We start from the raw sequence: 27738 nt of genomic DNA, 5'->3' as shown, positions 1-27738 counted from the left end.
TTACACTATAGCTATGTGAGGCTGATTAGGGCGAAATACATTGAAACATTAAAAGTTATTTCAGATAATAGAAATTGTTGTATTGATCAAGTCGCGGGGGTGCGGCTCTATTTGTTGATCGCGACTCGAGTCTCTGTGTGTGTGTGCGTATGTGTGTGCGTGTATGCGTGTTAGTGTGTGTGTGTGTGAGCGTGTGGAAGTGCGGGGGAGACGAGGGAGTGTGAGGGCTTGTTTTAATCGAAATTGAAATAAATGTAGGATATTTTTGACACTGTTTGACGTTCTTAACCGATTTACTTTAACCAATGTGTTTTTTTTTAACTGGTTATTTTGTTGTGGTAGCTTGTAGGGCTCTTTGAAATAACTGAAATAATTTGGCGAAGTGATATGCAATGACCTGGAACTACTTTATAGCCATGCCTATCCTTGAAAAATAATTGCCTTAGAATGTCCGTGAACCAATCAGATTCAAGCATTTAACAAACCCATGGTATAACAATTAATAATCAATACAATGCAGTCGATAAACTTCCGACTTCCAACTACAAACTAAACAGTAATATGATTAGATATGGTAACAGATAAGCCTATAATACATGAGAGGAGGGTAGAGGTGTGTGTGAGTGTGTGTGTGTTAGGTGAGGAGGAGTGCACAAAATGGCAGGCATAGCTCGTGGAGAGCGCGTCACGCGAGGATTCCAGCCAAAGAATGTGGGCGGAGAGACTGGTTAATGTCATCTGCCTGTTTAACACGTGTCTCCGCTGGTACATTAACTTAGGGACAAAGCTGGGCTCTATCACCAAGTTATCTGTTTGCCAAATGTGTGTGCGGGTATGTTTGTGAGGGGCTGTGTGTGTGTGCAGTTAATACGAGAGAGAGAGAGAGAGATAACAGGGTGACGGCACTGAAGCTGGTTTAGCGATCATGGGAGAGATGGCAACCGTTAGTATTATCACTCAGAGATGCGGTGAACAGCTCGTAATCCATCCACCACGGTCGTTGGTTCTTTAATGGATAAACTCAGTGTGCCGGTCTCACCAGCAATGGCGGAAATGCACAAACAGCCCAACGTGGTTGGATGACAACACAGCAAATCTCATTTGTGGTAACAGTAAGTTACAGTAATATCTCTGCCCAGACGTAAACCTCTTACTTGAGTCACATGAGGATGTGGGTAGAATGTGTGTTCATCCGTTGTTTGACTCCAACTCGGTACCTCAAAGCTCGGGTGATGACGGGAGGCCATGTCCTTGCTCTGTCGGCGGGCGGTGCTGTGGCTGATTCTGGCGGGATGGTGGAGAAATCAGCAAAGTCAACTCAGTTGAAGAAGGAAGAGAAATCTTGGTGAGACGTGGATTGCTCAGCGGTCTTCTAACGGATCCGTTAGTGTGCTCGATGGAACACGTAGAATCGTCCAGTGAGATGGAGATTGTATGGCCAAAGTTCAGGTACGTACATTACTTCCTTGGGCAGCGAGGCTACAGCTAGGAGCAGCAGGGCTGCAACTAGACGTGGGAATACTGTCGCTGAAAGCAAGGCTTAGGAGGAATCTCCGGGGTTTTATACTCTCGATGACATCATGGTTGAGGGACACGTTCTGTCATGCATTTCATCCAATAGGAGTTGAGAGTACGATCCTTCAGAATTTCACACCTAGGTGTAAAGTGAGCCAGGCTTGATGGGATCTGCAGTCTGTTTGGACTCCCTTTGTTTGATTTTGGCGCCGTTTTTGTGTTATCAGGCTTTGAGTGTTCCTACAGGCCTCAGTCAGGCTTTATGACTGTGTGTAGGCCTGCTTTTGTCTCCTATCTGAGCACATGAGGCCCAACAGATATAAAAAGGCAACTGCAAAAAATAAAGTCACAATGATGAGTTTATATCATAAAATTGCAACTTTATATCTTAATAAAGTAGCAACTGCAAAAATTAAAGTCGAAGCTGCGAGATGTAAATTTGCAACTGCGAGAAATAAAGTAAAAAATGCATGAAATAGTTGCAATTGTGAGATATTAAGTGAGAATTGCATGAAATAAAGTCGCAACTGTGAGAAATAAAGTCAAAAGTGCATGAAAGTCGCAATTGCAAGAAATTAAGTGTGTATTGCATGAAATAAAGTCACAATTGTGAGATATAAAGTCAGAATGACCTTGAATTAATTTTTTTCCTTTGTGGCAGGATCCTGCTTCCATAGTTATACACTAAATATTTATTTATTTTGTTATAACCTGCTACTGATTTGGTAATTTTAAAGTAGCAGTATTTGTTATGCCAATAGAGCACTGAAATAGAGAGAGAGAGAGAAAGAGAGAGAGGGAGGAGACCAGGAAGGAGAGTTGAAGTATTGAGTAGGGAAGTCTGAGAGGAGGAGGGAGGGAGAAATAATGCTATGATGTCACAGCAGCCCACTCAAATACAAAAGCAGCCAAGAGAAAGACACACATGCTCTCCATTTTACCAACACAACTTTACAGAGCACTTCTCCAGCTCTGAATGTGAGTACTAGTTTACACTTTACTTCATCTCTCATTCTCAATCTGAGCAGACACACTTCATCAGCGCTCACCAGTCTCTTTATTCTAGTTTTAAAAGCTTTTTTCTTTCTCTCCATTTCTCTTGATCTCTCTAAAACAGTTTTCTGTCTCTCATCTCTCTTTACTGTAGAACAATATGCTTGTTTTGGCCGAGTTTCAGAATTCCTGATCTTTATAACTGCAGTTTCACTCCTGCTTTGTTTCTTTGGTCACTCTTTTGCCAACTTCCAGTACCTTTTGTTTCGAGTCTTTGTGTGAATGTTTCAGTTGTGGCTGTGTCCATTGTTCATCCCTAACATATTTTAATTCTGGCAGGGTGACAATATTCAAAGTCTTCTCAGAGACATCACCACAGTGTTGTTTCAGTGACAAATTTTTGTAACTAGTTTCTGTAGTTCATGCTCAAATAGTTGTTTTTGCTTGAGTTATCCAGGGTTGTAACCACCCTAAACATTAAGGGGGACATGTACCCACCAATATTTAGATTACTGGTCAATCAATATGGGTTTTTCCATGACAAATCATTTAATTTTTACCTTTGGTCCACCTAGACTTAATATTGGAATATTACCTTACATCCTTGAAGTAAACTAGTTGTTTGAACCATTCCGCTTTATGAAGCACAGATATTTTTTTTAATTATTGCTTGCTTGCTTGTTTGTTTGTTTGTTTTGAATGTCTTTGTTAATTGTTTGGTGAGTAAACATGTTTGAGTTGGTGAATGACTAGTTTTGAGTACAGAATGGCTCTTTGTTTGAGATGGCAGTAACAATACTGTAGTAGGATTAAATGGCATTGCCAAAAGAGAGAAAGAGAGAGATTTAAGGACTGAAAAGCTGCAATAATCTGCACAAACAGCAACAGAACAGAGAAGCCCGTGGAGAGATGGCGTGATTGAATGAGGGACGACTACATAAAGTAAATGAGTGAGGGAAAAAAAAAGAGATGCTCATTTAGTTAAAGTCAACAGGGCACAGAGACAGGAAAATCACACACAAAGGCTCTACATATACAAAGCTCTGGTATTAAACAGACTGCTATTGTCAACACATAACTAATGAAGGACCAAGAATCATATGAACAGCAGGCTGGGTCACAAACCCCTGAAACAGCAAAGTTCACAGCTTTTCGTAGGCAATCTTTTTTAAGCCTAAGAGCCTTTCTTTTCCTGAGAAAAAGACCTCACATGTAATCTCACATGTTTCTCCTTTAGAGTTTAAGTAGAGATCCCGAAATGTCAGAAACTGTGCTCAGATTTCTCTAGATACCAATGGGTATGGAGGAATATAAATGGAAATAAGAAAATTGTTGACATACCGTAGGTGTATGTAGCTACAAAGTTCATGTGGATAGCATAGCTTAGATCATTTGGTCTTGGAAGAATTTGGTTTGATTGAGATTGTGAGTTCATATTGAAATCGAAGACTTTGATTGCAGACTTTGAGCAGTTTGTGACATTGTTGTGATCAAGGACACACGTGAGATTACATGTGATTCTCTGGTCTCAGAGAATCACATTAATATCTCTACATTTTTGCATATTTTACATATAGTGGTCATTTCCAGGTGAAATTTCCTGTTCCTCACACTATGATATCTTGTGGCATCTAAACACTTTCACTACAGCGCATGACTAAAAAGCAGATACATTTTAACATTTGCATTACATAATCAACTATATTTGTAAGCTTGCGAGTGTGATCAAACTGTACGGTAGCTAAACTGATATAGCTTAGCGAGTCGACATGGAAGTCAAAAGTGTCATGGAAGCACCACAAAATTACATGGTTGCTTCAGCATCTGCGTCCTTCATCTCACATTTGCTTTTTATGACACTATTGTTTAGGTTTAGGTGTAAGGTTTAGGGTAGAAAGGTAGATTTTGTTGATTTAAAACTCGATAGAACATTAATCCTAAAAACCTAATCTGTTTAGGAGAACATTTCCTCTGCTGTGACCAGAATTAAGAAATTAGAGGGGGAAGCTTTTGTTTCTTTACTAGTGAAATCAAGATGAATCAGGCTAATACAACGATTTTAATGAGTTGCCCATAAAGAGCAGCTGAACAAAATGGCAACAGATGCTGTAATGGATCTTTCTTTTTTTCCCTCCTACCATCTCTCTCTTCCTTTCAGACTGGAATCATATGGCCAGAGTGTGGGACAAGAACAAACGTCTCAGCAGAAGAATCTAAAATGCCAATCTCTTGAAGATAGAGGGAGCTTTTGTTTGAGGAAAGCCCAATAAGAACTCAAAAAAAAAAAAAAAAAAAAAAGCTGGACTCTAAAGTGTTTTGTGTAACAGCACCCAAAGGTCTCGCACACTTGCGCACAAACAAATCATCAACATGCTGCAGCAAATACTGGCTGACATGTACATTGACCCAGATGTACTTGAGGCCCTGAACGAGGAACAGAAGAAAATCCTCTTCTTCAAAATGAGAGAGGAACAAGTCAGGCGATGGAAAGAGAGGGAAGAGAAGGAGGGCAAGGAAGGGATAGAAAGGCCCCAAAAAAAGAAAGGTATGAATTCACACCCTTTATAAAAATATTACCACGCCTGCCATTTTGTGGCCATCAGCAGAAGACGATGACTATTTACAGAACAGTCAAGTATGCTTTTGTGTTCTTATGACAGAATTGCGTGTGTTTCCGAGCAAGGTGTTTTGTTTTTAATTCCGCACGCTTTTTGTTTGTGATGTCATATTTGAAGTGCATTCATTCCGAAATGTATCGTGTTTATGATGTGAATAGAACTCGTGTTTCTGTGGATGCATTTCATTGTGACCTCAGTCATTTGGGCTTTCAATTGTTTTGTTAACTCATGTGTTCAGATTTGGTTAGACTTTTGAATTCAGATTCTAGTTAGCAGTGCTGAACTCAATATCTGTTAAGACAGCAGAATACAGTTATTGTAAAGTTGTGCTTTAGAATAGAACCAGGGTTTTTAACCACATATCTGAGAGGTTGAAATCTGCAGGATTTATTTAGAATAAAGACGAAACCCTTAAAGACGGACTCCAAAGTTTTTATATTTATTATCAGCAACAGTTACAATGTTTACACACATTGCTCAAGGCTATCGTGAGTTAGAGAAGTGCATTACGGACATTCAATTGTCTCCTGTCTGTTGTTGTATGAATAGAACATTATAAGGGTCACGCCTGTTAATAAAATCTGGATTGTCAATCCCAAAAACTGAATGGGATATTCACTAAGAATGAAGATTGAACGCTGATACACTGTAAAAAGTGGTAACATGCTAATTCTACTTGATCTAACTCTTAACTCCTAACTTTTAGTTTTGTTGGTGTAACCTAATGTAACCAGGTAGATTTAGTGATGTTAAATAATATTTTTGACTCAAATTAAACCAGTTAATTTAGCTGTTACCACATGAAGTACAGTTTCAGTGTAGCTTTGTTTATTTGCACACGCAGTCTGCATTGTTGAGCACTCAATTCACTAAAGGAATTATGCTAATCAGTTATATTTATTAATAAAATACTAATTTACAGAAAGTAGGTGTGTTTGCACTGAAAAGAATGTCACAGACTAAATTTAAATATGAATGGTGCAATTGTTTCAGAACAGATAGTACCTGGTTAAACCCCGAGAGTGACTAGTGAACTAGATGCAGGTTATTGTGCTGAAAAAAGTGTGCAAAACTCGTGATTTTGCCAGAGTGTGTGAACATAGCCAATGATAGTTTGATAGAGAATGGTAGTTTGATCAAATATCTGCTCCTCTTGTTAAGCAACCAAAGCAAACCATGTGAAAGCAGCAAGTTATGAAAAATAAGAAACTCAGATAAATAGATAACACAGGCAGACACACCCTCAGTGATGTAAGAGGAAATCAGTACCTTTAAGCAACATGATATAACATTAAAATTCAATGTGAGCACATAGTTTTGAGGCCAAAGGAAATGAAGTGAACTGAGAGAGGCAAAGAGTCACATAACATAACATGACCGCATAGACATCCTACAGCTGCAGGGTCAAAACTGCTGCCAAATTCTAGCCACTCAACACTTGCCTTGCACCATAAAACAATACAAGCTAAACATTTTTACAAAATATTCCGATACAAATCACTTTGGTTACTGTGGTAGATCACCACATAGCATCTGTGTTGAATCTTGTTTGGATTGACACAGTCACTTTCTACGATATCAAAACGCTGGAGGGGCTCTACTGCCGTAAATTCCTATAAACATTATTTCAGGCCTTTTTAAGCTTTAATGCCTGAGGACGGGCTTTACGGAGCACAAATTCAGGCATGGAATGTTTCCGGAATGTTCTAAATGTTCTAAAGCAGAACAGATGCAAAAATAGAGCATCCTGAAAGAGAGTTAAAAAACAAAGTGGTTTCAAAGTCATAAAAATTACAGCATGAGGAAAAGATTGAGAAGGAGTTTGTGTAACAAGTAACACTTTACAATAAGGTTGCATATTTTAGCATTAGTTGACACAATAGTCTAATACTTTTACAGCATTAATTAATCTTGGGATCAATACAAGTTAAGCTTAATTAACAGCATTTGTGGAATAAAGTTGATTTCCAAAAATAATTACAACTCGTCCCTTCTATACACACACACACACACACACAACAGTTAGTTCCGGTCCTCGAATCTGATTGGACGAGAGACGATCCATGAGTACTGATGTTCTCACACCATCAGCACTTGGACGCTTCACTGTGTGTATCACTCCACTTGTGTTCATGCCGTTCTAAACTAAAGTGTAAGAGCAGTGCAGATGTGTTAATAGCCATCTGTCTCTTTACATTTAATTTTGTGGTATTACATATTTTAGCCAGCAGGTTGAGGCAAAAGACCATTTTTGAGTGTAATATGAGCCAGTTGGTGACATTAAGTGAGTCAGCGTCACTCAGTGTTTATATTCAACAGCACTCTGTGATCGCTCATATTACTACTACACCACTAAATCTATGAAATAGCTTTAAACGGCATTAAACTAACAACTTCAGCATTAAGGCTCATCACAGCTGAGAGACACAACAGACTGATTAATTACACAAACTCAAGGCGCTTATATCTTACCGGACTTTCCACGTTGGAGAGGACAAAATGGAGGAGGACATTGCGGTTTCTATAGTGAATAACTCTTGCGCACCAGCTACCGCAAAATAGGGAGGAATGCTCCCGCTTGGACAGCTGTTTTTCCACTAAGAAAATAGGATGCATTTCACCAAACTGACATTATTTTCAGAAAGCTGACTAACAGACCACAGCATCATCAACAGGTGATCGCACACACTCCATCTCTCTCTCTCTCACTTGTTCATTGAACTGTTGTATATAAGCAATATCACACGAGCAAGAGTGCAATATGGTCCTAAATCAGCACAAATTGCAAAATTGCAGTTACAGTAAGGCACTTGCTGTAAGTAAATGAGGCCAGTAAAGAAACCCTAAAATACACAACTTTTTAAAAGTATAGCCACAAGATGTAAACATTATACATGCTTATATGATTTGTGTTAAAAATTGCTTATTGCTTATAACTTTACACAGAAGTTAATATTACAACTTTGCAATCCAGGTATTGGATATAACAACACAGACAAAATTAATAAGTGATTTTATCACACTAAAATAATGTTAACATGCATATGGTTTACGTCTTGTGGCTACACTTTTAAAACAATGTGTATTTTAAAGTTTATGGACTGGCCCCATTCACTTCCATTTTAAGTGCCTCACTGTAACCTCTATTTTTTATAATAAACGATGGGCAGGTCAAACAAATTGTTTGGTAATCAACATTTGAACGCATACTCCAATTCGGTTTTACATCAAAAATTCACACAGGTCATGCATGTCACTGGGCCTTTTGTGATATTGAAAATCTGTTTAACTATTGCACAAACCGGCCCTAAAGTAGGCGCGTCGTGTCAGTCATATAGTGTAATTCTCATTCATTTACCGTAGTTTGCCATGCACACAATCAGATCTCTTTCTTTACTCATTTCTTTTTTTTTTTTAAACCCATGGACATACAACCCACAGAGTTCACAGTTCATGTCAATGACGGCATTATGAAACAGAGCTGTCTCTTTCTCTCTTGGCTCAGCACTAATCTATGGGGCCAGTTTCAGCTTTCTCAGCTGATACTATGTGTCAGTTCTGTGTCACTGTCAAGTGCACATTAGAGTCAGGGGTAGTCTAGATAAATAATGTTGAAGTTTCCATTGGCAGTGGTCAATTCCATACACAGACACAAAACTAAGAAGCATCACTGGAACTTTGAACCCAATACTCTTTTGTTGTCCAATGGAAAGAAAAATTACACATGAGATCTCTTTAATATCTGAATAATTGTGCCTAGACAGCAATGAGATTAAATGGAGACTTCACACTCATCATCACCACAACCACACTTCACACCCCCAACCGCCCCTTGTTCACACTAGACTTTAAGCAAGCAGAATTACTTAACTTGAGATTTTTTCCACAATGAATATGAGCAACAGGATATGATGTCACACTCCAGGGCTTCTATTTTGAATAAGTAATAAATTATACCTAAAAATAATTTTAAATGTATCATCTACTCCAGTTTCATGCAACACTGCAAAGCATACAGCTTTCCTTTCTAAATGAAGTTTGTATTCTTTAATTGAAAAAAAAAAATAATAATAAAAACATTGATGCAACACTGCCAAAAAGAAAGTTTCTTGTTTCTCAGCCAAGATGTCAAGGGTAGAGGTCGACCGATATATCGGTCATTACCGATTAATCAGTGCCGATAGTAGCTTTTTCGAACTATCGGTTATCGGAAATATCAACACAGATAATTGCTGATAGTTTTTTCCCCTCCATGTTCCTCTGTGGCAAAAACCCTTCATCTGGTGAAAATACTGTATATACACTGTAAAAGCTTCATTTGTTGAATATTTACATATAGAGAATTGTAACTGAGCCAAGCCACTCTTTATGCACCAAATCTTCATTTTTTTATTTTGTTTGCACAGTAAACCTGCATCTGGGATTTTACTCATTTTGGACACTTATAGCCTCTATGTCAGTGCCCATCACAGTAAGGAAAGACTAAGAAAATGTTTTAACATTCAAATAAATCAATTTAAAAAAAAAAAAAAAAACTAATCAGCCGATTAATCCGTTATCGGCCCTTTTCACCATCTTAGTAATTGGTATCGGTAAAATCCACTACTGGTCGACCTCTAGTCAAAGGTGACTCTCATGAAACCTGTCAAGAAAATGTCCTTGTCCTATTTAATAAAAGTTCTAAAATGTTATGTAAAGAAAATGAAGCCTGCATTTAGGACCATTAAGATTTTTAGCATTGTGATATTATTTCAGGACACTTAAGCACATTTTACCAATTAGAAGTGTTTCCATAACTTATGAAGCATGATTATTTACTGTACAATACTGTCAAACTTTCGGTCAAATCATCGTGACGATCGGAAAGTTTGCGAGCACAATACAACACATATTATTTCACTCAAATATCAAATTAATATCAAGTAAAAGACCTGAGAAAAAAAACCACTTTGAGTTTATAAACTGTAAGTAGATATCTTTTGTAGCATTTCACTTGTAACTTTATGAAACACAAACAGAACATAAACACAGAAGATGCTCCCAAGTCCAAATGCAATGTTATATAAAGCATAGATATTAAAATAATCCAGGTAAAATTGGATGCTACCTCAGATATCGTTGCTATCATCTGGTTATAAATTGCACCAATCAAAGCTGTTGTGGGCTGCTTTGACACAGTGTGTAGTTACGTGTAGCCAACGGCCAAGGTTCGACGCAGAAGTATAAGAAGTATAAAAAGATGCTGTTGTACAATGATTTTTAAAATTAAAAAAAGAACAAGTAAAAATGAAAGGCAGTACCAAGGGAGTATTACTATGATGTGCAAATACTTTACAATTTAAATAATATATTGTTTTTTATGTTGTGGTAATGAGAATGCCATAAAGGCCATCTTTTTTGCATTGCGGTAATGTCAATTGGGGTCAAATGTGCACAACTGTTATGAAAATAATTCTGTAAAAAAACTTAATGGACCTAAAAATAGGCTTAATTTTCTATTTACAAAATATAATTTTTAATCTTTTCTTTTAAATTTTATTGACGGGTTTCGTGAAAATCACCCTCAATCTATGTCAAGTTCCAGCAAACCGGAATTTCTGAGGACTGAAAGTGTATTTGATAAAGGCTTGAAAAGCACCAAAAAAAACATTAATTGATAGTGTGCGTTCTCAGTGGGAGTAGCTCTGATCTCTCCGTCCTGATTGTTTGACAAAAGCTCTGGACGGTTTGTTCTGAGCCACTGAAGTCCGCTTAAGTGTTCTGAGAAACACACAACTCACGAAAAGACATACATCATGCACTAATATCACCTTTCAAACACACACACAAGCACATATTTGGTGTCTTGAATCTTGAGTGTCATATGAGGATGAACCCGGTGACCTAGGCAACAAGCAATACACAAACACACACAGCCATACACACAGATCAAACCACTAGCGTGACAAAACATGACACGCACTAGTTTTATATTATGTAAGATCGCCTTCATAAACTACATATACTGAACATTTCTGGGATTTTTAACATCTCCAGTTACCCTCCTGAGCGCTACATCTGTGCCAAGCCATCTGATCCGCCTCGCTCTTAGATGTACAGTAGCTTGTGTCTGCCCTGCCGACCTGGAGAACTTGTTCTTTACGTAACACTTTCTACCAGAGAGGGGTTAGGTTTTCCCTTACGTGCATGCAAAAAAAGAATAACGTTCTTCCCCCTCGTTTGTTCCATTTCACACTTAGAAATTCTTTACATTTTAATCTCTGATTCCCACGGTGATATTCTGGGTATTATGACATGCTTTTACATTATTGACCTGTAATGAACTACAGTGCCTCTGCAATTCACAGGGATCCTCTTTGTGTGTCTCATACATAAACACATCATATGCCTTCAAAGGTTTCGTGTCATTCGAGAAGGTTAAATCACACTGAAATAATGATGAGGATGAATGAGTCAGTTATATAACTTGGTGTGTGAGTGTGTTGTTTTGTGTAAGGTGATAATGATCCTGATTAATGCTGGCATTGTCATCTATACACACTGGGTGACACTAAAACACTTCTATAACATTTCATTGAGAAAAATAAAGACGCAGGATCAATTTCACCCAATGTCACAGCGCCCTCTCGTGGTAGAACGAATATACTACAATGTGTAGTGAGAGGACACGGTAACGTCATGAATGCAGATCGTTACACAACAGTTACATGCATTGCATCTAATTAACATTAAACAAAATACTATTAATCGACAAAAACACCTGATCTGTCTTTAATAAGCAAGCAAAGGGGTAAAGCTTTAAAGAGTAGCTTTTTTGCTTATTTTATTGCTTTAAAAATATTGTTGATGTTTTTTGACATGTTGCTTAGCCTACCTGTTTTTCTGTTTTTTTTTTTTTTTACCTCAGGTCCTTGTAAAAGTGTGAGCTGGTTGTTGGGACGAGATGGCGACGTGCGCGTGTGTTTTATCGGAGAATCAGACGAGCTGAAATCTCCAAAACTCATCCTGTCTGAGCTGAGAGATAAAACAGTGGCCAACACTAACAATGTCAACAGGTAAAAAAAAAACACATCTTACCTCGATAATGGCCACAAGTAAAAATATACTCAATCTCAATAATAACAGTAGGCAAACTTGCAACAATAATGTTAAAGTTTTAGGTAAGTTTAAATTGTAGTATTTGGTTAGGAGTATCAGCACTGAGAGCTGCACCGTCACAAAGTGCACCAGTTTCCCGCCCACTTTTTCAGCTGTCTCGGATCCGGAAGTATTTTTCTATTCATTTTTTTTTTGTATTTATTTTTTTATATGAATTTGATAAAACTTTCATACAAGAGTTCTAAGTCATAAACCAAACCTACCAGGAGAATCACAAGATTACAACGTTGAAGGGAAAAGTATTTAGAAATCAGACAAAAGACAAAGGTACAAGATTTTTTACTTAAAGGTGCACTCAGTAATTTTTTCCTCATTGAAAAAGTTTAACACCTAAAGACATGAATTGTAATTTTGTAATAAATGTAAGAAATTATGAGCACTCACATTAAAATGAAGACTCCAGTCATATTAGTAACCTTATAAAAGCTGTTTTATTCTACATGGAGAGGGTCCGCACATGGGGGCTGCCATGTTAGTATCACATGAGCAGCCGAATACTACTCGCTTAAAGGTGCAATATGTAACAATTTTCATGTAATATTCTGCTTTTTTTTTTTTGCCAATGTGTGAACGGCTTGTAACGCAATTTAAAAAATTAGCCCTTCCCGGACTTCCTAGGTTGCTTATTAAAGCCTGTAGACTGATTTTCATGCAAAGGGAATGGGTCGGTTTTGCTGGGAAAATCGAAAGGATGTGACATTTATGCGCAATCCCGAGAGCCTTGCCTCAGACAGTAATAGCTTCTCTTCTGCTATTCAACAGCGACAACAAAATGCAACACTAGGTAACGTTATCTTAGAGATGGAATCCAGCAAACGTCCGGCTCCCAGCACAACTCCGACTCCTACACAAACTCAGAGTAAGCAAAAAAAAACAATTTATCTACTGAATCCTGTCTGGCTAAGCGGGAACGTGATCATAGTCGAGCGTAAAATAGAGTGAACATTGGCAGGGTTCATTCGGTTTTGGGGATCAAAACCGACCCTGAATTGGCGTTCTTCTTACTGGACAGGTAAGCTTACATAACTGCAAAGCATGTGAAATATAGGGCCATAAGCATTGATCTGTGTAATTTTAGCTAACTTAATCTTGCCTGCTAACGCTGACGAATTGCAAACTACCTTGCTTCGTAACTTTCAAATAATTTCAACAATCTTCTCTTTATACTAAAAGTCAGGTATACAGGATCGATTGAAGCAAATACGCTGGTTTCTTATTCATAGTACAATATATGACATACAAAACATACAATAGCGCAGCAGTAAACTGTCTGGTTTAGTTCGGTAGTATGTAGCTGTATGTGTGTATCAGTATGCTACATTAGTTGATAAGTAGTTTTAGTTTAGTCTCAAAGTTTGTAGTAAAACAATCATAAATGTGTAATTTTAATTATGCTACCTCATCTGTCAGCATGATGCCGGTGGATCACGTTCAGTCTCTTTGTATGTTACATCATTGTTTTGTCTGATGCTCGCTCGCGTCCCTATGGAGTATATGCGCGAGCACGAGCAACAGGTAGCTGGCTGCAGTTCACTTAATGGCCACAGGTGTCATTAATAACAAGGGCTTCTGAATCTTACATACTGCACCTTTAGTCTCAGTAACCATCCTGTTATTTGACACTTTCACTCATTGATTAAAGTAATCATGGCTGACCGTGAATAGTACATTTCTACAATGGCATCTGAAACTGAAAACTATTGATTTTAAATTATGCTGCATCCAAACCACTAGGTGTCAGTGTGAGTCCAAGATGACACAAAGACAAAAGTTACTGAGTGCACCTTTAACGTCTTTCATGAGGGAATGAACTGCAATCCTATGAAGCACTGTGAATGATGCAATCAAATTAAAAACGATGGGGGAAAAAAATAAAACTATTGGTTTAAAGTTGTTGATTATAAGTATAGAAAGTATATAAGTATATATTTTATTGCAAAATATTCAGATTTTTACTAATATATATATATATATATATATGTAGTTTGAGAGTGTAGGAAGACTGACTTGATTGTGTCATTCACAGTGCATCATGGGAGTGGGCGGTTGCTGCAGAGCTAGGCTCGTTTGAGATTCCAAACACTTCACCTTGAAAGTAGACCAGAGTAGGCAGCTGCTGTCAGGGGAGGAGTGAAATAAGAGCTGTCAGGTCAGACAATTCTCACTTCTTGTAGTGGATTAGCCACCTACTAGATCAAAGGAAGATATTTGCGTGATTCACAATCATGCGCTGTTGCTGATAAAGTGGATGTAATTTAAAATCTGTTGCTTTTAAATGAAAAATATAATGAACAAGACACCCAATGTACTCGTTATTTAATAAGATGAGTCTTTCCAATAATTTTAGTTTAATAAAGACACGTATTATTTCAGAAATGTGATAACAATCATACAGAGATCGCACTGTGAAAGTGTTCGGAATAATCCTACATAATTTATACACTTAAAATATGATAGAGTTAAAAATCTAATATAAAAAAAAAGAACAAAGCATCACGGTTGTTTAAGCCAATGAGCATTAAAATGTGTTGTCAGCAAGTCATTTCCCATCGTACTTTCATTTTGCACAACTTGGAAAAACCAACTGCAGCACCTCGCTACAGAGACTGCGGCTGCCTCGCACTTGCGGGAGATTTTCTGACGTACGTCGTCATGACATCACAGCAAGTCAGACAAATTTCTAACCAGTATGCACCTGCCGGTGATCACCGATGTTTGATTCTGCACAGAACTTGCTCATCTCAAACAAGCCTCTTGTTTGGTGCGTTTTGTTGGCTGTGATTCACTGATTGGTGGATCTTTCTCTTCAGGATCATGGGTGGTGTAGTTCTTCACCAGGTATTTCAATATTAAGCACGATTTCTAAAAATGAAGTCGAAATAATGCAGACTGATGGCTTCAAAAGAAGCATATACCATCGATTAACAACCTCGGCGCTTATGCTAGGTCAGTCTTAAAAGGTTTATAATTTAGCAGGGTTATGGACTCAAGTCGCATGACTTGGACTTGACTTGGACTCAAGTCACAAATTTAATGACTTGCGACTCGACTCGAGATAATTAAAGAAGACTTGCGACTCGACTACAACTCTGACAACAGTGACTTGTGACTTGACTTGGACTCAAGCCCTCTGACTTGGAAAAACTTGATACCTTCTAAAACCAAAGATCAGAGTTGTACATTTAAAAATGTACAGCAAATCAAAAATTAATTTCCCCAATAAACAATTCATTTGATTTTCAAATCTACATTTCCACGCTCCACATTCAACCAATCAGAGAACCAACCAATCAACTTCCACGAGAGTAGGACCAAGTTTAAAGATTACACATTCAAGGACGACACAGCCAAAATTATACCAACGGTTATTTCATTTGGATATAAAGAATACAATATCAAAGGCAACAAAAGGATTACATCATGTAGAACCTGTGGTTTAAAAATGACAAACGCATCAACAACGTCCAATTTTGTGAGGCATCTGAAAACCCACAGACAGAGGTAAGTTGAGATTGTAAACTGCTACATGTCAGTTATGGTTCAGTAGAATTTAACATCATGTTAGCTAGCTTCTTAGTTCCACAGTGCTCAGTGCACTGCAACTAGGGTTTTTGCGTGAATTATTTTGCATGCCTCATTGCTGAAACCAGCTAAAAGATGCACTGTGGATCAACGGTTGCCACCCATCCCATAAAATAGGGGATCGTCCCATATTTAAAGATTAATTATGCATCCCATATCGAAACTATACAGGATGCAATTTGTCACATATTTAAGCTGGTCAGATGGTGTCAAGGCGAAATCGTTCCAGATCGCTAATTTAACATTGAGGAAATTTTGCCTACTGTGGGTAAGGGACCATCTGAAAAGTCCACACATTGTGCTATATATACTTGTGACTTGCAAAACAATGACTTGGTCCCACCTCTGTAATTTAGTGTAAAAAATGTATTCGCCTATGGAAAAAGTTAATGGGATTTTTACTTCCGGAACCAGCTCTAATGCAGTGGTATCGCAATGACGTCATAGTTGTCGGTTGTGTTTTGAATGGCAAACATTTTAAAAATGTGTGTCAATGAGAGATTTTCAAACTTTAATCTTTAAAATTATTTTAAAATAAAAATTAGTTAATAAAAGTTTATAAAAACCCTGAATAGAAGGCATATGTAAAACTGAAAAAAATAATAAAAAGAGGAGGAATCCCAATACAGTGCTACATTGCAAGCACTGTAAATGTGCACTTCTTCAATAATATGAGAAGTGTTGTGTAAGTTACTAAAAATAGTAATCCCTACAAATTAATTCTTTTAAAATTGTAATCAGATTAATACATTGGGAAAGTAATCACACTTCAAATTACTTTACTTTTAAATTACTTTCTAAATCGATTGCAGAAAAGTGTTTTTTGTTTTTTGTTTTTCTGTTTTCCACATTCAAAATAATGTTTATATTTCCTCCTTGTTCATTGTTGCTGTCTCTTCAGCTGTCACATAAAAAACAGCCGTACATCTGAATAATATAATTGTTTTAAATGTATTCTACATAAATAATATTATTTTAGAAATGTGTAACCCAAGAAATTTACTTAAATGTAATTAAATTGATTGCAAATCAGTAACTGTAATCTGATTACATGAATTTAAATTGTTATGTGTGACACTAGGCTACTTTTGAACTAAAAAGGTAATTAGATTACATTAACCAATTTTTTTTTGTAATCAAATTACACTCAACACTAAATATCAGCAGGTAAAATAATGCTAATAATATCATAAAAATCATTAGACAGAAGACAATTCAGCAATCTCACAAATCCACAGAGTTAATGTGTTTATTTTTCCTTCTTCATAGAGCAAAACCAGAACCTGTTAAGAGCAACCTGACCAAACCCAACAGAGTACAAACAACCAGCACTGAACCAGGGATCCAGCTACTGCTCAAGGTGTGTGTGTGTGTGTGTGTGTGTACATGTTTATGCTACATTGTGGGGACCAAATGTCCCCACAAGGATAGTAAAACCTGAGATCACCTACATTGTGGGGCCCAGCCAGCGGTCCCCACGAGGGAAATGGCTTATTAAACATACTAAACGATGTTTTTTTTTTTTTTAAATGTAAAAATGCAAAAAGGTTTCTGTGAGGGTTTAGGAGTAGGGTTAGGGAATAGAAATGATCATTAGATCTGTATAAAATCCATAAAATGCATGGAAGTCTATGGAGAGTCCACACAATGATATAAAAACAAGTTTGAGTGAGTGAGTGAGTGTGTGTGTGTGTGTGTGTGTGTGTGTGTGTGTGTGCACGCATGTATGTTTAACATCAATAACAGTAGCTATAATAATAATATGAATGGGTTTGTGTAGTTGGACTGGCCTGGCTCCCCTGAGCAGATGGTTTAGAGCCTGGGTAGAGAATTAAACGGTATCAGATGGCATCAGTGCCACGGTGCCAGAGGGAATACACTCACACAACAATGCTCGTCTACACTTTTTTCTCTTACGCTCTTTTGAGTCTCTGAGATCAGAATTTGTTAATGTGTACAAATTAGTTTTTTCCAATCTGCCACAGAAACAAGAGGAGCTCAGTGATTCCAGTACCGTCTCAGATGAGTCCAAGCAGGATAGCAGTTCTGATCAGTCTGCTGACGACACCAGGGGCCAAACAGATGATTCTGACTCAGGTAGCGCCGAGGAAGACACGGGCCTGTACAGATCACATCAGAGCAAAAGAGATACATCAATAGCAGACAGATTGAAAGAGCTGACAATACACAGAGCAATGAAAGAGCAGCTGTCAGTCAATGACAAGACACACCCACTGGACACACCAGACAAAGGTAAGAGTGTAGATATGAAATCTGAAGAATTAGAATCAGGGATATTCTTTCAATAACACAATACAGTACAGAATTACCACAGAAAAGGCAAAACCGATCTGTGAAAAAACATAACACAAAATGATCAGTTTTGATCAAATATAATAATAATATAAACTTTGTTTATAGAGCACTTTATATACTAAGTGCTTTTCAAATAAATTAATTAAATGTATACAAAAAATAGTAGTGTCAACAGAAACATGGTGTATAAAAACTCCAAATTTAGATTGATTTCTAAGGACGTTCATGTTTTTGAAACGTAAATAGACAGCAAGCGCCATCTGCTGGACTTCTAGTGTAATTACCACAAGCAACAGAGCAAATAAGTGCTGTGCGCCTCCTACAGGATACAACTAACACTGCACCACCGATTCCTTTGTTTACCATCCGCGAGGAACTCAATGGATCTTTTTCCACACTCTGGGTTTTTGGAACGCGGAAGTAAACGATTGCAGGGTAAACTTCGACAGCAGTGAATGAAGGTGAATGGGAGTTCACAGCAAATCTTATTTGCACTTATCCATTTGCTCCAAGAGCAAAAGAAAAAAATCCACTATTACGTTTTTTTTAAAAACTAGAGTTAGGGAAAAAATAGAGAGCGGTGGATCAAGACAGTCAGACGAGTGTATGAGAGAGGGCGTTCTTGCATGTGTGCGCTGGAGCGGGAATTTGCGCTCAAAGCTGATCCCATGTATCCATGGCGACAGCATAAGGCAGTCAGGGGGTCACGGCCAGAGAAACATCAACAGGAACTGCGGCTCAACTACTGAGGCAGAAAGAGAGAGACACCCCGTCAACACTGAGAGAGGACAACGTGACAAAACTAGATTTCCCCCATTACAATCAACGAAGATGTCGAGTTTCCTTAATTCTAATAGAGTTGTTTAGCTTGTAGTCCACAAACCCGGAAGAGAATTTGTCCTGGGTTCCCTCTGGATTTCCCTATGAGATTTTATAATGGGGTTTTTGAATTTATGAGTAAAATAAGAGGTCCGTCTCAATCAGCTCCCCAGTGGTTATAAGACGAGCCTTATTTTCACTTTAAAAGAGATGTAGTTTGTAATGTCTTTAATTCATAATTACCATGAAAGTGAAACAATCTTAAATATTTGTGTTGTTAAAATAAGGTTTAAAATACACTCATGTAGTTGTATTTCTTTATGCCATTTATCTGTTATAATAACACTGTACGTTTGAATATCTTCAAGGAAAATGAATGATAGTGTCATTTATACAGGATGATAAGATGATTAATAACAGTTGCGCGAGCTCGTTAACGTGTCCCAAGTGATTGAGTCATAAGTGTCCTAATGTTCAGTGGATGAACACCCTTGCCAGTGTCCGAATTCATGTTCACATATAGTGATTCACGACATAGGGAGCTGATTGAGACACGGTATGTCTATGGTAAACATTACTTGACGATACGTGGACGTTTTGTTCTACAACATAAATTATACAGTCATACCTCAAACGGGAATCTTAAATCTGTTTAAAATTAGTTAAAAAAATAAACGCACGGTGGCTTCAAAATTCCTGTTTGAGGTATGACTGTATAATTTATGTTGTAGAACAAAACGTTCACGTATCGTCAAGTAATGTTTACCACAGACCTTATTTTTCTCACAAGTTCAAAAACCCCATTATAAAAACTCATAGGAAAATCCCAAGGGAACCCATGGCAAATTAGACTTCCGGGTTCGCCTACAAATTGACGTCACATTTGTCGCGTCGCCGCTTGCACTCTGTCCTAACCAGGCCATAAGTTTTTCCCTCAGGAATTTCCTTTGGGTTTTTATAATGGCAAATTTAGATTTGAGTAAAAAGGCCTTTGGTTAAAATTACTTGTGGAGACTTAAAACATTTTGCTCTAGAACATAAATTACACCATCATAATACAAACATTAATTTTGAAGCCACTGTGTGTTTTTTTTATTTTTTTATTTTTTATTTATTATTTATTTATTATTATTATTTTTTTATGCATGTTGCTATCACAATGCTAATTAAGGACTACAACTACCAAGGGCATGTGAGATACATGCTTTACGAAATGGACGACTGTTGTAGTCCTTATTTAGCAACGGGTTAGCAACATGCATTTTTAAAGGACACAACAGCTTTAAAATTCACAGTTGAGGTATGACTGCATACAATTTGTTCTTGAACAAAATGTGAAAGTCTCTTCAAGTAATTTTCACCACAGATCTTTGAAAATCCCTATTCTAAAAACCCATAGGAAATTCCTGAGTGAACCCATGCTGAATTAGCCTTCCTGGTTTGCCAACAAATTGACATCAGGGCTAAACAGTGTCCACCCACTTTCATTCCAGAAGTATTTTTCCCATTCATTTTTTCAATAGGGATTTCATATAATCTTTCATAAGGGTTCTAAGCCATGAACTAAACCAACCAGCTTCGAGGTGAATCACAGAATTACAAACTTTGATTTGCAGCAAAAATTATTTGAAAATCGGACAAAAGGATAAAGGTACAAGACGTGTACTCTTAACTTAATGTGTTCTTAACGTCTCTAATGAGGGAATGAACTATAATCCCATAAAGCATTGTGAATGACGCAGTTAAATTAAAAACAATAGAAAAATTAAAAACAATTAATTTAAAGTTGATTATAAATATAGAATGAATGCATTAAGTTAACTGCAAAATATTGTTTGAGAGTGTAGGGAGACCGACTCAACGGACGGTCACTCATGAGCATTGTTTGCTGCGATTCTCTAGTAGTGTATTTTTTCACTAGGTTAAACACTTTTTTTTATTTTTTTATTATGAAGTTGAAATAACTCAGACTGATGGCTTCAACAGAAGCATATGCCATCAATTAACAACCTCAGAGTTCATAGCAGGTCTGTCTTTTAAAGGTTCATAAGTTATCATAAAAAATCAATTAATCTATGGAGAAAATGAATGGAATTTTTACTTCCAGAACCAAACTTTTGCGCTCTGTATTCAACTGTCATCATAAGGTGGATCATGTGATTTGCATAAAGTTAAACTCTGCTCAACTTTGTCACATGACCTATGGTCGCTGTCGCTCGTGTCGCCTTAAATCACCAATTGAAGACCACGGTGAAGACCAGAGTGTCACTGTGGAAGGGAAAAAAAGAGAAGGCAGAGAGTCGGTCTCACAGGAAAAGAGTGTCAGGGTTTTTACCCCTCAGGAAGAGTCTAAAAATACAGTTCTTCCCTGGTCTTTCCACTGAATCTCCACAGCATCTGTCTCTGAAGTCAACCACTGTCCCCTTAACCATCCTCCCCATCTTTCTCTCTTCTCTACCCCCTTCTACCTCAACCACCCCTTCACCTATTCCCTGGCCACCTGTCTCACCCCATTTAACACATTCAAATTGAGTCATCGCTCGCATAGCCTTTACCCTCTACCTCACTCTCATGTTATTTGTACTCTCTCTGTCCTTTACATTCTTCCTCTCACTTTTTCTCTTCTGCCGGCTGTCGCTCCCCTTGCCTCTCCCTGCTGTGACCTCTAGACCTGCCTTGAGTGGGTGTAAAGCAGGATGGAGGGAGAGAGAGAGAGAGAGAGATGTTGGGGGGGGTTCTAACAGCTTTTTAAAGTCAGCAGTCATTTACAGACAGTCAAAGTCTTATAATCATGAAATTCATCTCGATTATTTCCTTAGTTCTGATGTCTCATGAGGTCTTAATGGCTCCGTTCCAAAAACTAGTGAGCTGTTTATTTAGGGAGTATTTGAAAGCATCATATGCGTGTTCCAGACACAATGGCGGTTCCAAAAGTTAGGTAACAAAGTAATGTTGCCTTCTAAGATACATTCTTTTGGCCAAATTCTATGGAAGCATCGAATCTGCTGCTCATGCAAAAATGTCTTTGTTTACAAAAATGCCGGATAGTGAGCACATCCAACACCAATTAACGAGAAGGCGGAACATTTCAATCTAATTATGGTGGACTATTACTCAAAAAATCACTATTTTATCCAATAGTTCAATGTACTGTGTATTTTTGTGCTTATTGTATCGCTCTATTAGCTTAGCTACATGCTAATTTCAAACTCTTTTGAAATCAATCGTGAGTTGAGTCGCTATTGTTTGAGGAGCACTAATGTATGAAAAAGATGCTGCCTATGAAGAACATTCCAAATCAGTCACTTCTGTAAGACTAATGATACCATCTCTCTCTCTCTCTCTCTCTCACTCTCACTCTCGCTCTCTTGCTCTCTCTTGCTCTCTCTCTAAAGGAGTGGAGAAAGACAAGGATAATAGTCTGACGTATGGCAGTCGTGTGGCTCAGCTCAGGAAGACCTTCAACACTACAAATGCCAAAGGATCTTCTCCATGTGTCAAACCACCAATCCCCAGCAAGCCTGTTCACCTACTGACCTCCCCCTCGGTCAGATAAACACACACACACTCTGCCACTCCATAGACTTCAAATAAAGACTCCTAAACATCCACATATACCCCCCCCCCCCCCCCCAAAAAAAACAAAAAAACAAACAAACAAAACAGCAAAATGGACTAAAAAACAGAAAAGACTTGAGCGTATGAACACATCCAGGTATGGACCCAGCTGGAGATTAGCGCTGTACGGATATCAAACACCCTTTATGACCCAGCTCAGACCAGCAGTAATGAATTTTCACACTGTTTACAGAGGAGCGTGGTCTCCAAAGAACTAAGATTTGTTCTGTTGCCTTTACATGAAATTGTTTATACTAACTGTGTTTCCTTAAGGGGAGAATGACCAAAGGTATTGTCTTCTTTTTTTTATAGTTATTGGCTCATCTTTTTCTTTTTTTATATATAACGGTGTCATTGTGAATATTGTATAGAATAAAGTGGTTTTTTCTGGACTTTATTACTGGATAGTGGGATGTTAATTAAATCACATACAGTATACTGATGACAGGGTCCTTTGATGAGGGGGGCCTTCAATGTCCTCCAGTGACTTGGGAGAAAATGTATTTGTAATGTATTTATTTGATAATAAATATTATTTTAAGGTAATAGTTAAAAAAGATAGTAGTACCCGGGCCTTGTGTATTCAAGTGATGGCCTTGCTGACTATCAAAGATACCGCACGACTTGGCTTGTACGAAATGGTACAACTTATATTCCAATAAAGACCAACCAATCAACAAACAGAATGTCAAATCGATACAATACAGGCATTAAATTTAAACTAACCTCCAGTCCAACACTTTATTTTAAGAGAAGAATCATTATTGGACAAATTGCTCATTCCATATTTATTTATGCAACACAAATGACTTATGTCAATAACCTGTAATACGCTTCTCTCGTCTCATTCCAAACCCTGATGTTTCTCTTTCTTCTACAGGTTATTTTCCTATTAAATTCATGGTTAGGTTTAGGTTTGTGTTAGGTGTTAAACTTCACAAGTTAGTTGTACATTTTTGTATGAGCCAACTTGTATGATTATGATTTCGCCTAACCCTAACTAACCTAACCCTAACCCTATTGTTATGACTTGTATTAAGGCCAGTAAGAAAAAAGTGGAAAGTATTACTAAGAAATATCTTGATACATCCCTTTCTAATTTAAGAGAAGTTTTTAGCTCAGTAGCTCAGTGAGTATTGACGCTGACTACCACCAATGGAGTCGCGAGTTCACATGGGGTGACCTCCTCGTGGTCGCTATAATGTGGTTCTCGCTCTCGGTGGGGCACGTGGTGAGTTGTGCGTGGATGCTGCGGAGAATAGCTTGGGCCTCCACACGCGTTACGTCTCTGTGGTAACATGCTCAGCAAGCCACGTGATGAGATGTGCAGATTGACGGTCTCAGACACGGAGGCAACTGAGATTTGTTTGATTGAGGTGAGTCACTACGCCACCACGAGGACTTAGAGGGCATTGGGAATTGGGCATTCCAAATTGGGGAGAAAAAAAAGTTAAGTTTTATGTTTATGGTTAACCTGTTTTTGATTTCTAATGCCTTTAGATTATTGATAAACTGTAATGCTCCATAAGGTTTTTTTAAGTATGCTAATATGTATGCATATTAAGATCACATCCCATTGACCCCGCCATCTCAAATGAGTTCATGCAGAAGAATTACTGACCTCTCCCTTATCTCCCTCCATTTCTTTCTTCCTCTAAAGAATCATGGTGAAAAAAGAGAGAGACAGATGGTTACAGAAATAGAGGGAGCACACATAGCATTGGAAAAAATTGGAAGGATAGAGGAAGATGGAGAGAAAGTGGAGAAGGGGTAGAGAGGAAAGTCCATGCTTCATATAAGAGATCTCTGATTGTAGTTGGTTTACGAGTGATTATTTTAAGATGGATTTAAAGCAATACAAATATATATTAAATGCTTCTGGCAGAGTTGTGGCCTAGTGGTTAGAACATGTGCTCTGGCATATTGTGGTGTCACAGAATCACATTACTATACATACATTTTTGCAAAAGTTATTTATGTAACTGTAATGATTTTACGTTCCACTTCATATGTATCGCAGCAGTTTCCTGGTGAAATGAACACTAGAGGCACTACAACAACAATGACTTGTATTCACTTTAACACAAATCAGGAAAATTAACTATTTTTGAAACAAATGTGAAACAACTCTTCTTTACACCAGATGTCACCTAGGCTCTAAACAACTCGTTTTGGCCGAGGGTGTCACACATGCAGATGGAGATCTTGCTCTCTTCAGTCGGAGATATGACATACTTGCTGATACAATATTTTGGAGGGGTGACACCAACTCACCATAACTCTTTCCTCTGTGGTTCCCTGTCACGTGGAGCTTGCCGAAATAACAACAGAACTACCTCGTGAGAATAAACAATTGTAATAGTGTGTTTTAGAGAGCAAATCATAGAGAAACTTTACCTTGTGAAAGTGTGTGTGTATTTATCCCCTCGAGGCTTGCTGTAGAATGCGTATGTCCATATGCAGCTTTCAGTGAATAAAGAAATTACTTTCAATAAAAAAAATAAAATAAAGATGGTTGTGCAACTGCTTTTTGATTTCATTAATCATTTTTGTAGGGTAAAACGAACGAAAAACGCTTGATGACAGAATCACTATATTAATTACAGTCCGCGTTTGTGATGCTATGCAGCTGAATGCGATTGCAGATGAAAATGTAAATATCAGCTTGACGTAATTTCAGCTCGTCAGTAAAAGAAGGAGTTCATTGGTCAGTTGAGGAGAACACAAGAGCTCGCCCTGATCGGCTAGTGTGAGTATTTCACCTTATGTGCCAGAGAAACTAGTGTGCAGCCATCTTGAAAATTTTGTCTTTGAACTTCAAGTTTAGCATTTTCTAGATGGATATCTATGATGTTGATATCAAAGTCAAATTAGCTAGCGAAGTGGGTTTACGGGTTGTATAGTTGTCAAAAGCTATCATGAGTATTTTAAAGTGTTCAGGGGATGTCATAACAACTGGAAGCAGACCGGGGAGATTTTAAAACAAGAGTACTTCATACATAAATACACAAGATCCAACCTTCAAGCTGTGGACGTACTGATATTCCTCTGTACTCATGAAACTCCAAGAGACAACACAAAGTCATTAAAAATATCTCTGTTAGACACCTCTGGCCATCTTCTCATGTCATTCACTCATCACGTTTTTTTTAAGGTAATTTTTTAAGTGTTAAACCAGGGCGGAGGGAGGGGTGCTACTGTATTTATACACATACACACACATTTATATGTGATAGTGTACTTTATATTTTATATTCCATTCACAGCCATTTTAATCACATTTAATCCCTAATTTTAAAAATACAAATGTAATTTCCTTTAATGTCATGAACTTGCATGTGAAATAATATGAGCTGTCATTTCATGTCTACTACACATTTTAACACAAATTATTAAGTTGATACCTAAAAATTAAGCAGAATTACACATATAACAATTTAACGCTTGTATCATGAAAAAGTGCAGTGAGTTATAGCTGTCTGAATGTGATCTGAAGGTCCAATTTACCTCAGCGGGTGTCAGAAAAACATTTAGAGTTACAGAAAAAACACCTCACTAGCATTTTCACGTAGTAATGGGGTGCTGTAGACTTACATTATCAACTCTTAGTGAAAAATACTTTCTGTGCTCCCACATACAATCCATTTTAAATCGACTCTACTCAGTAGCTTCAATTCAATCCAGAGCTGGGGGCCTGGGTAGCTCAGTGAGTATTGACGCTGACTACCACCCCTGGAGCCGCAAGCTCGAATCCAGGGTGTGCTGAGTGACTCCAGTCAGGTCTCCTAAGCAACTAAATTGGCCAGGTTGCTAGGGAGGGTAGAGTAACATGGGGTAACCTCCTCGTGATTAGTGAGTCTCGCTCTCAATGGGGCGTGTGGTAAGTTGTGCGTGGATCGCAGATAATAGCATGAGCCTCCACGTACGGAGTCTCCACGGTGTTATGCACAGCGAGCCATGTGATGCGCGGATTGACTGTCTCAGAAGCGGAGGCAACTGAGACTTGGAGTAACCACGCCACCACGAGGACCTACTAAGTAGTGGGAATTGGGCATTCCAAATTGGGGAAAATGGGGATAAAAAAAAAAAATACAATCCGGAAGCTAGGAGACAAAACACAGAAATGCTGAGCGCAGAAAAGGGGTGGGGCTGAATAAGGTGAATAGTCTTTCACAATTGACTGCAATCTTGCATTCAGGTCTGGCTCCATTCTGGTATGGAACCCCCACATTTCACAATCCAATCAATTCCAGATGGATAAAATCAAGTCTTCTTGATGAATATTCTTTTTAACTTGGAAAATACAACACATCATGGAAGTAAAATGGGTTGCGAAAGCCATTTCATGTTGACTTTATCTTCCCTGATAACACACATACATCACCCAGACGTCTATTTGATGTGTCTGGAAGATGTATTTTTTAGGTTGTTTGCTCATCTGCAATATATCTATAAAACGTGTGCTGTGGGTATACTACTTTAAAAAAAAAAAAAAAAAAAAAAACGTGGAAGAAGTTGAAATTATTTTCTGTGATAATCAACATTATGCCACAAATGCTGTCGATTGAGCTTGACTTGTATTGAACCCAGAACATTCCTTTAAACTAATGATGGCTACCGACCTTAGAAATACCACTGCTGCACGGTCGGCAAGAGATGTATTAATATTTCATAAACAGTATCGCTGCTATATGCATGGTGCTGCAGAGTTTTGGGAAGCTGCTCTGTAACTTGGTGTTCCAGTCGATACTTTGTGTCTGTCCCCTCTGTAGTGACCAAACCAGTCTAGAATTTTTACATGAGAGGAGAATTGATATTCTCTCTCCCTCTCTGTCTCTTTCTCTTCTAGGCTTCTACAAAGACCATGACTGTTATGCTGTTACACTCCGATGCTCTGAAGAAGCTTCCTTGAGAAAGAGGATTGGGGGGGGGGGGGGTCTCTGAGTGTGAGGCAGACAGGGATACTCAGGCATCGTAAACCTTTTAAACACACACACACATGCAATTCCCTGCTGCAGCGGGATTCTCTGAAGGGAGATAAAAAAAGACTCTGTTGTGTGCAGGAAGAGAGACCCCCACACCACACACCACCTCCACCACTGTCACCCAGAGAGAAAAA

At 38.0% G+C, this 27738-nt stretch overlaps 1 protein-coding gene across 2 annotated transcripts; it reads left to right on the top strand.

Moving 5' to 3' along the window:
• The first annotated feature begins 1312 nt into the window (after positions 1-1312).
• On the top strand, positions 1313-25125 carry zgc:92242 (uncharacterized protein LOC436899 homolog). 2 transcript variants are annotated; one of them, XM_051650306.1, is made up of 6 exons: positions 1313-1449; positions 4667-5053; positions 12034-12181; positions 17136-17226; positions 17852-18119; positions 22397-25125. In XM_051650306.1, the coding sequence occupies exons 2-6, from the start codon at positions 4879-4881 to the stop codon at positions 22555-22557; spliced, it is 843 nt and encodes a 280-aa protein (XP_051506266.1). In that variant the 5' UTR covers positions 1313-1449; positions 4667-4878; the 3' UTR covers positions 22558-25125. The 2 variants fall into 2 exon arrangements, with proteins under 2 accessions (XP_051506266.1, XP_051506265.1); XM_051650305.1 differs by lacking the exon at positions 1313-1449 and adding an exon at positions 2418-2493.
• The last annotated feature ends 2613 nt before the right edge of the window (positions 25126-27738 follow it).

Source organism: Myxocyprinus asiaticus, chromosome 22 (genome assembly GCF_019703515.2).
Source record: "Myxocyprinus asiaticus isolate MX2 ecotype Aquarium Trade chromosome 22, UBuf_Myxa_2, whole genome shotgun sequence".
NCBI classification, from domain to species: Eukaryota; Metazoa; Chordata; class Actinopteri; order Cypriniformes; family Catostomidae; genus Myxocyprinus; species Myxocyprinus asiaticus.
Note: the sequence above shows the minus strand (reverse complement) of the source record. Positions and strands in the feature narration are given on the sequence as shown.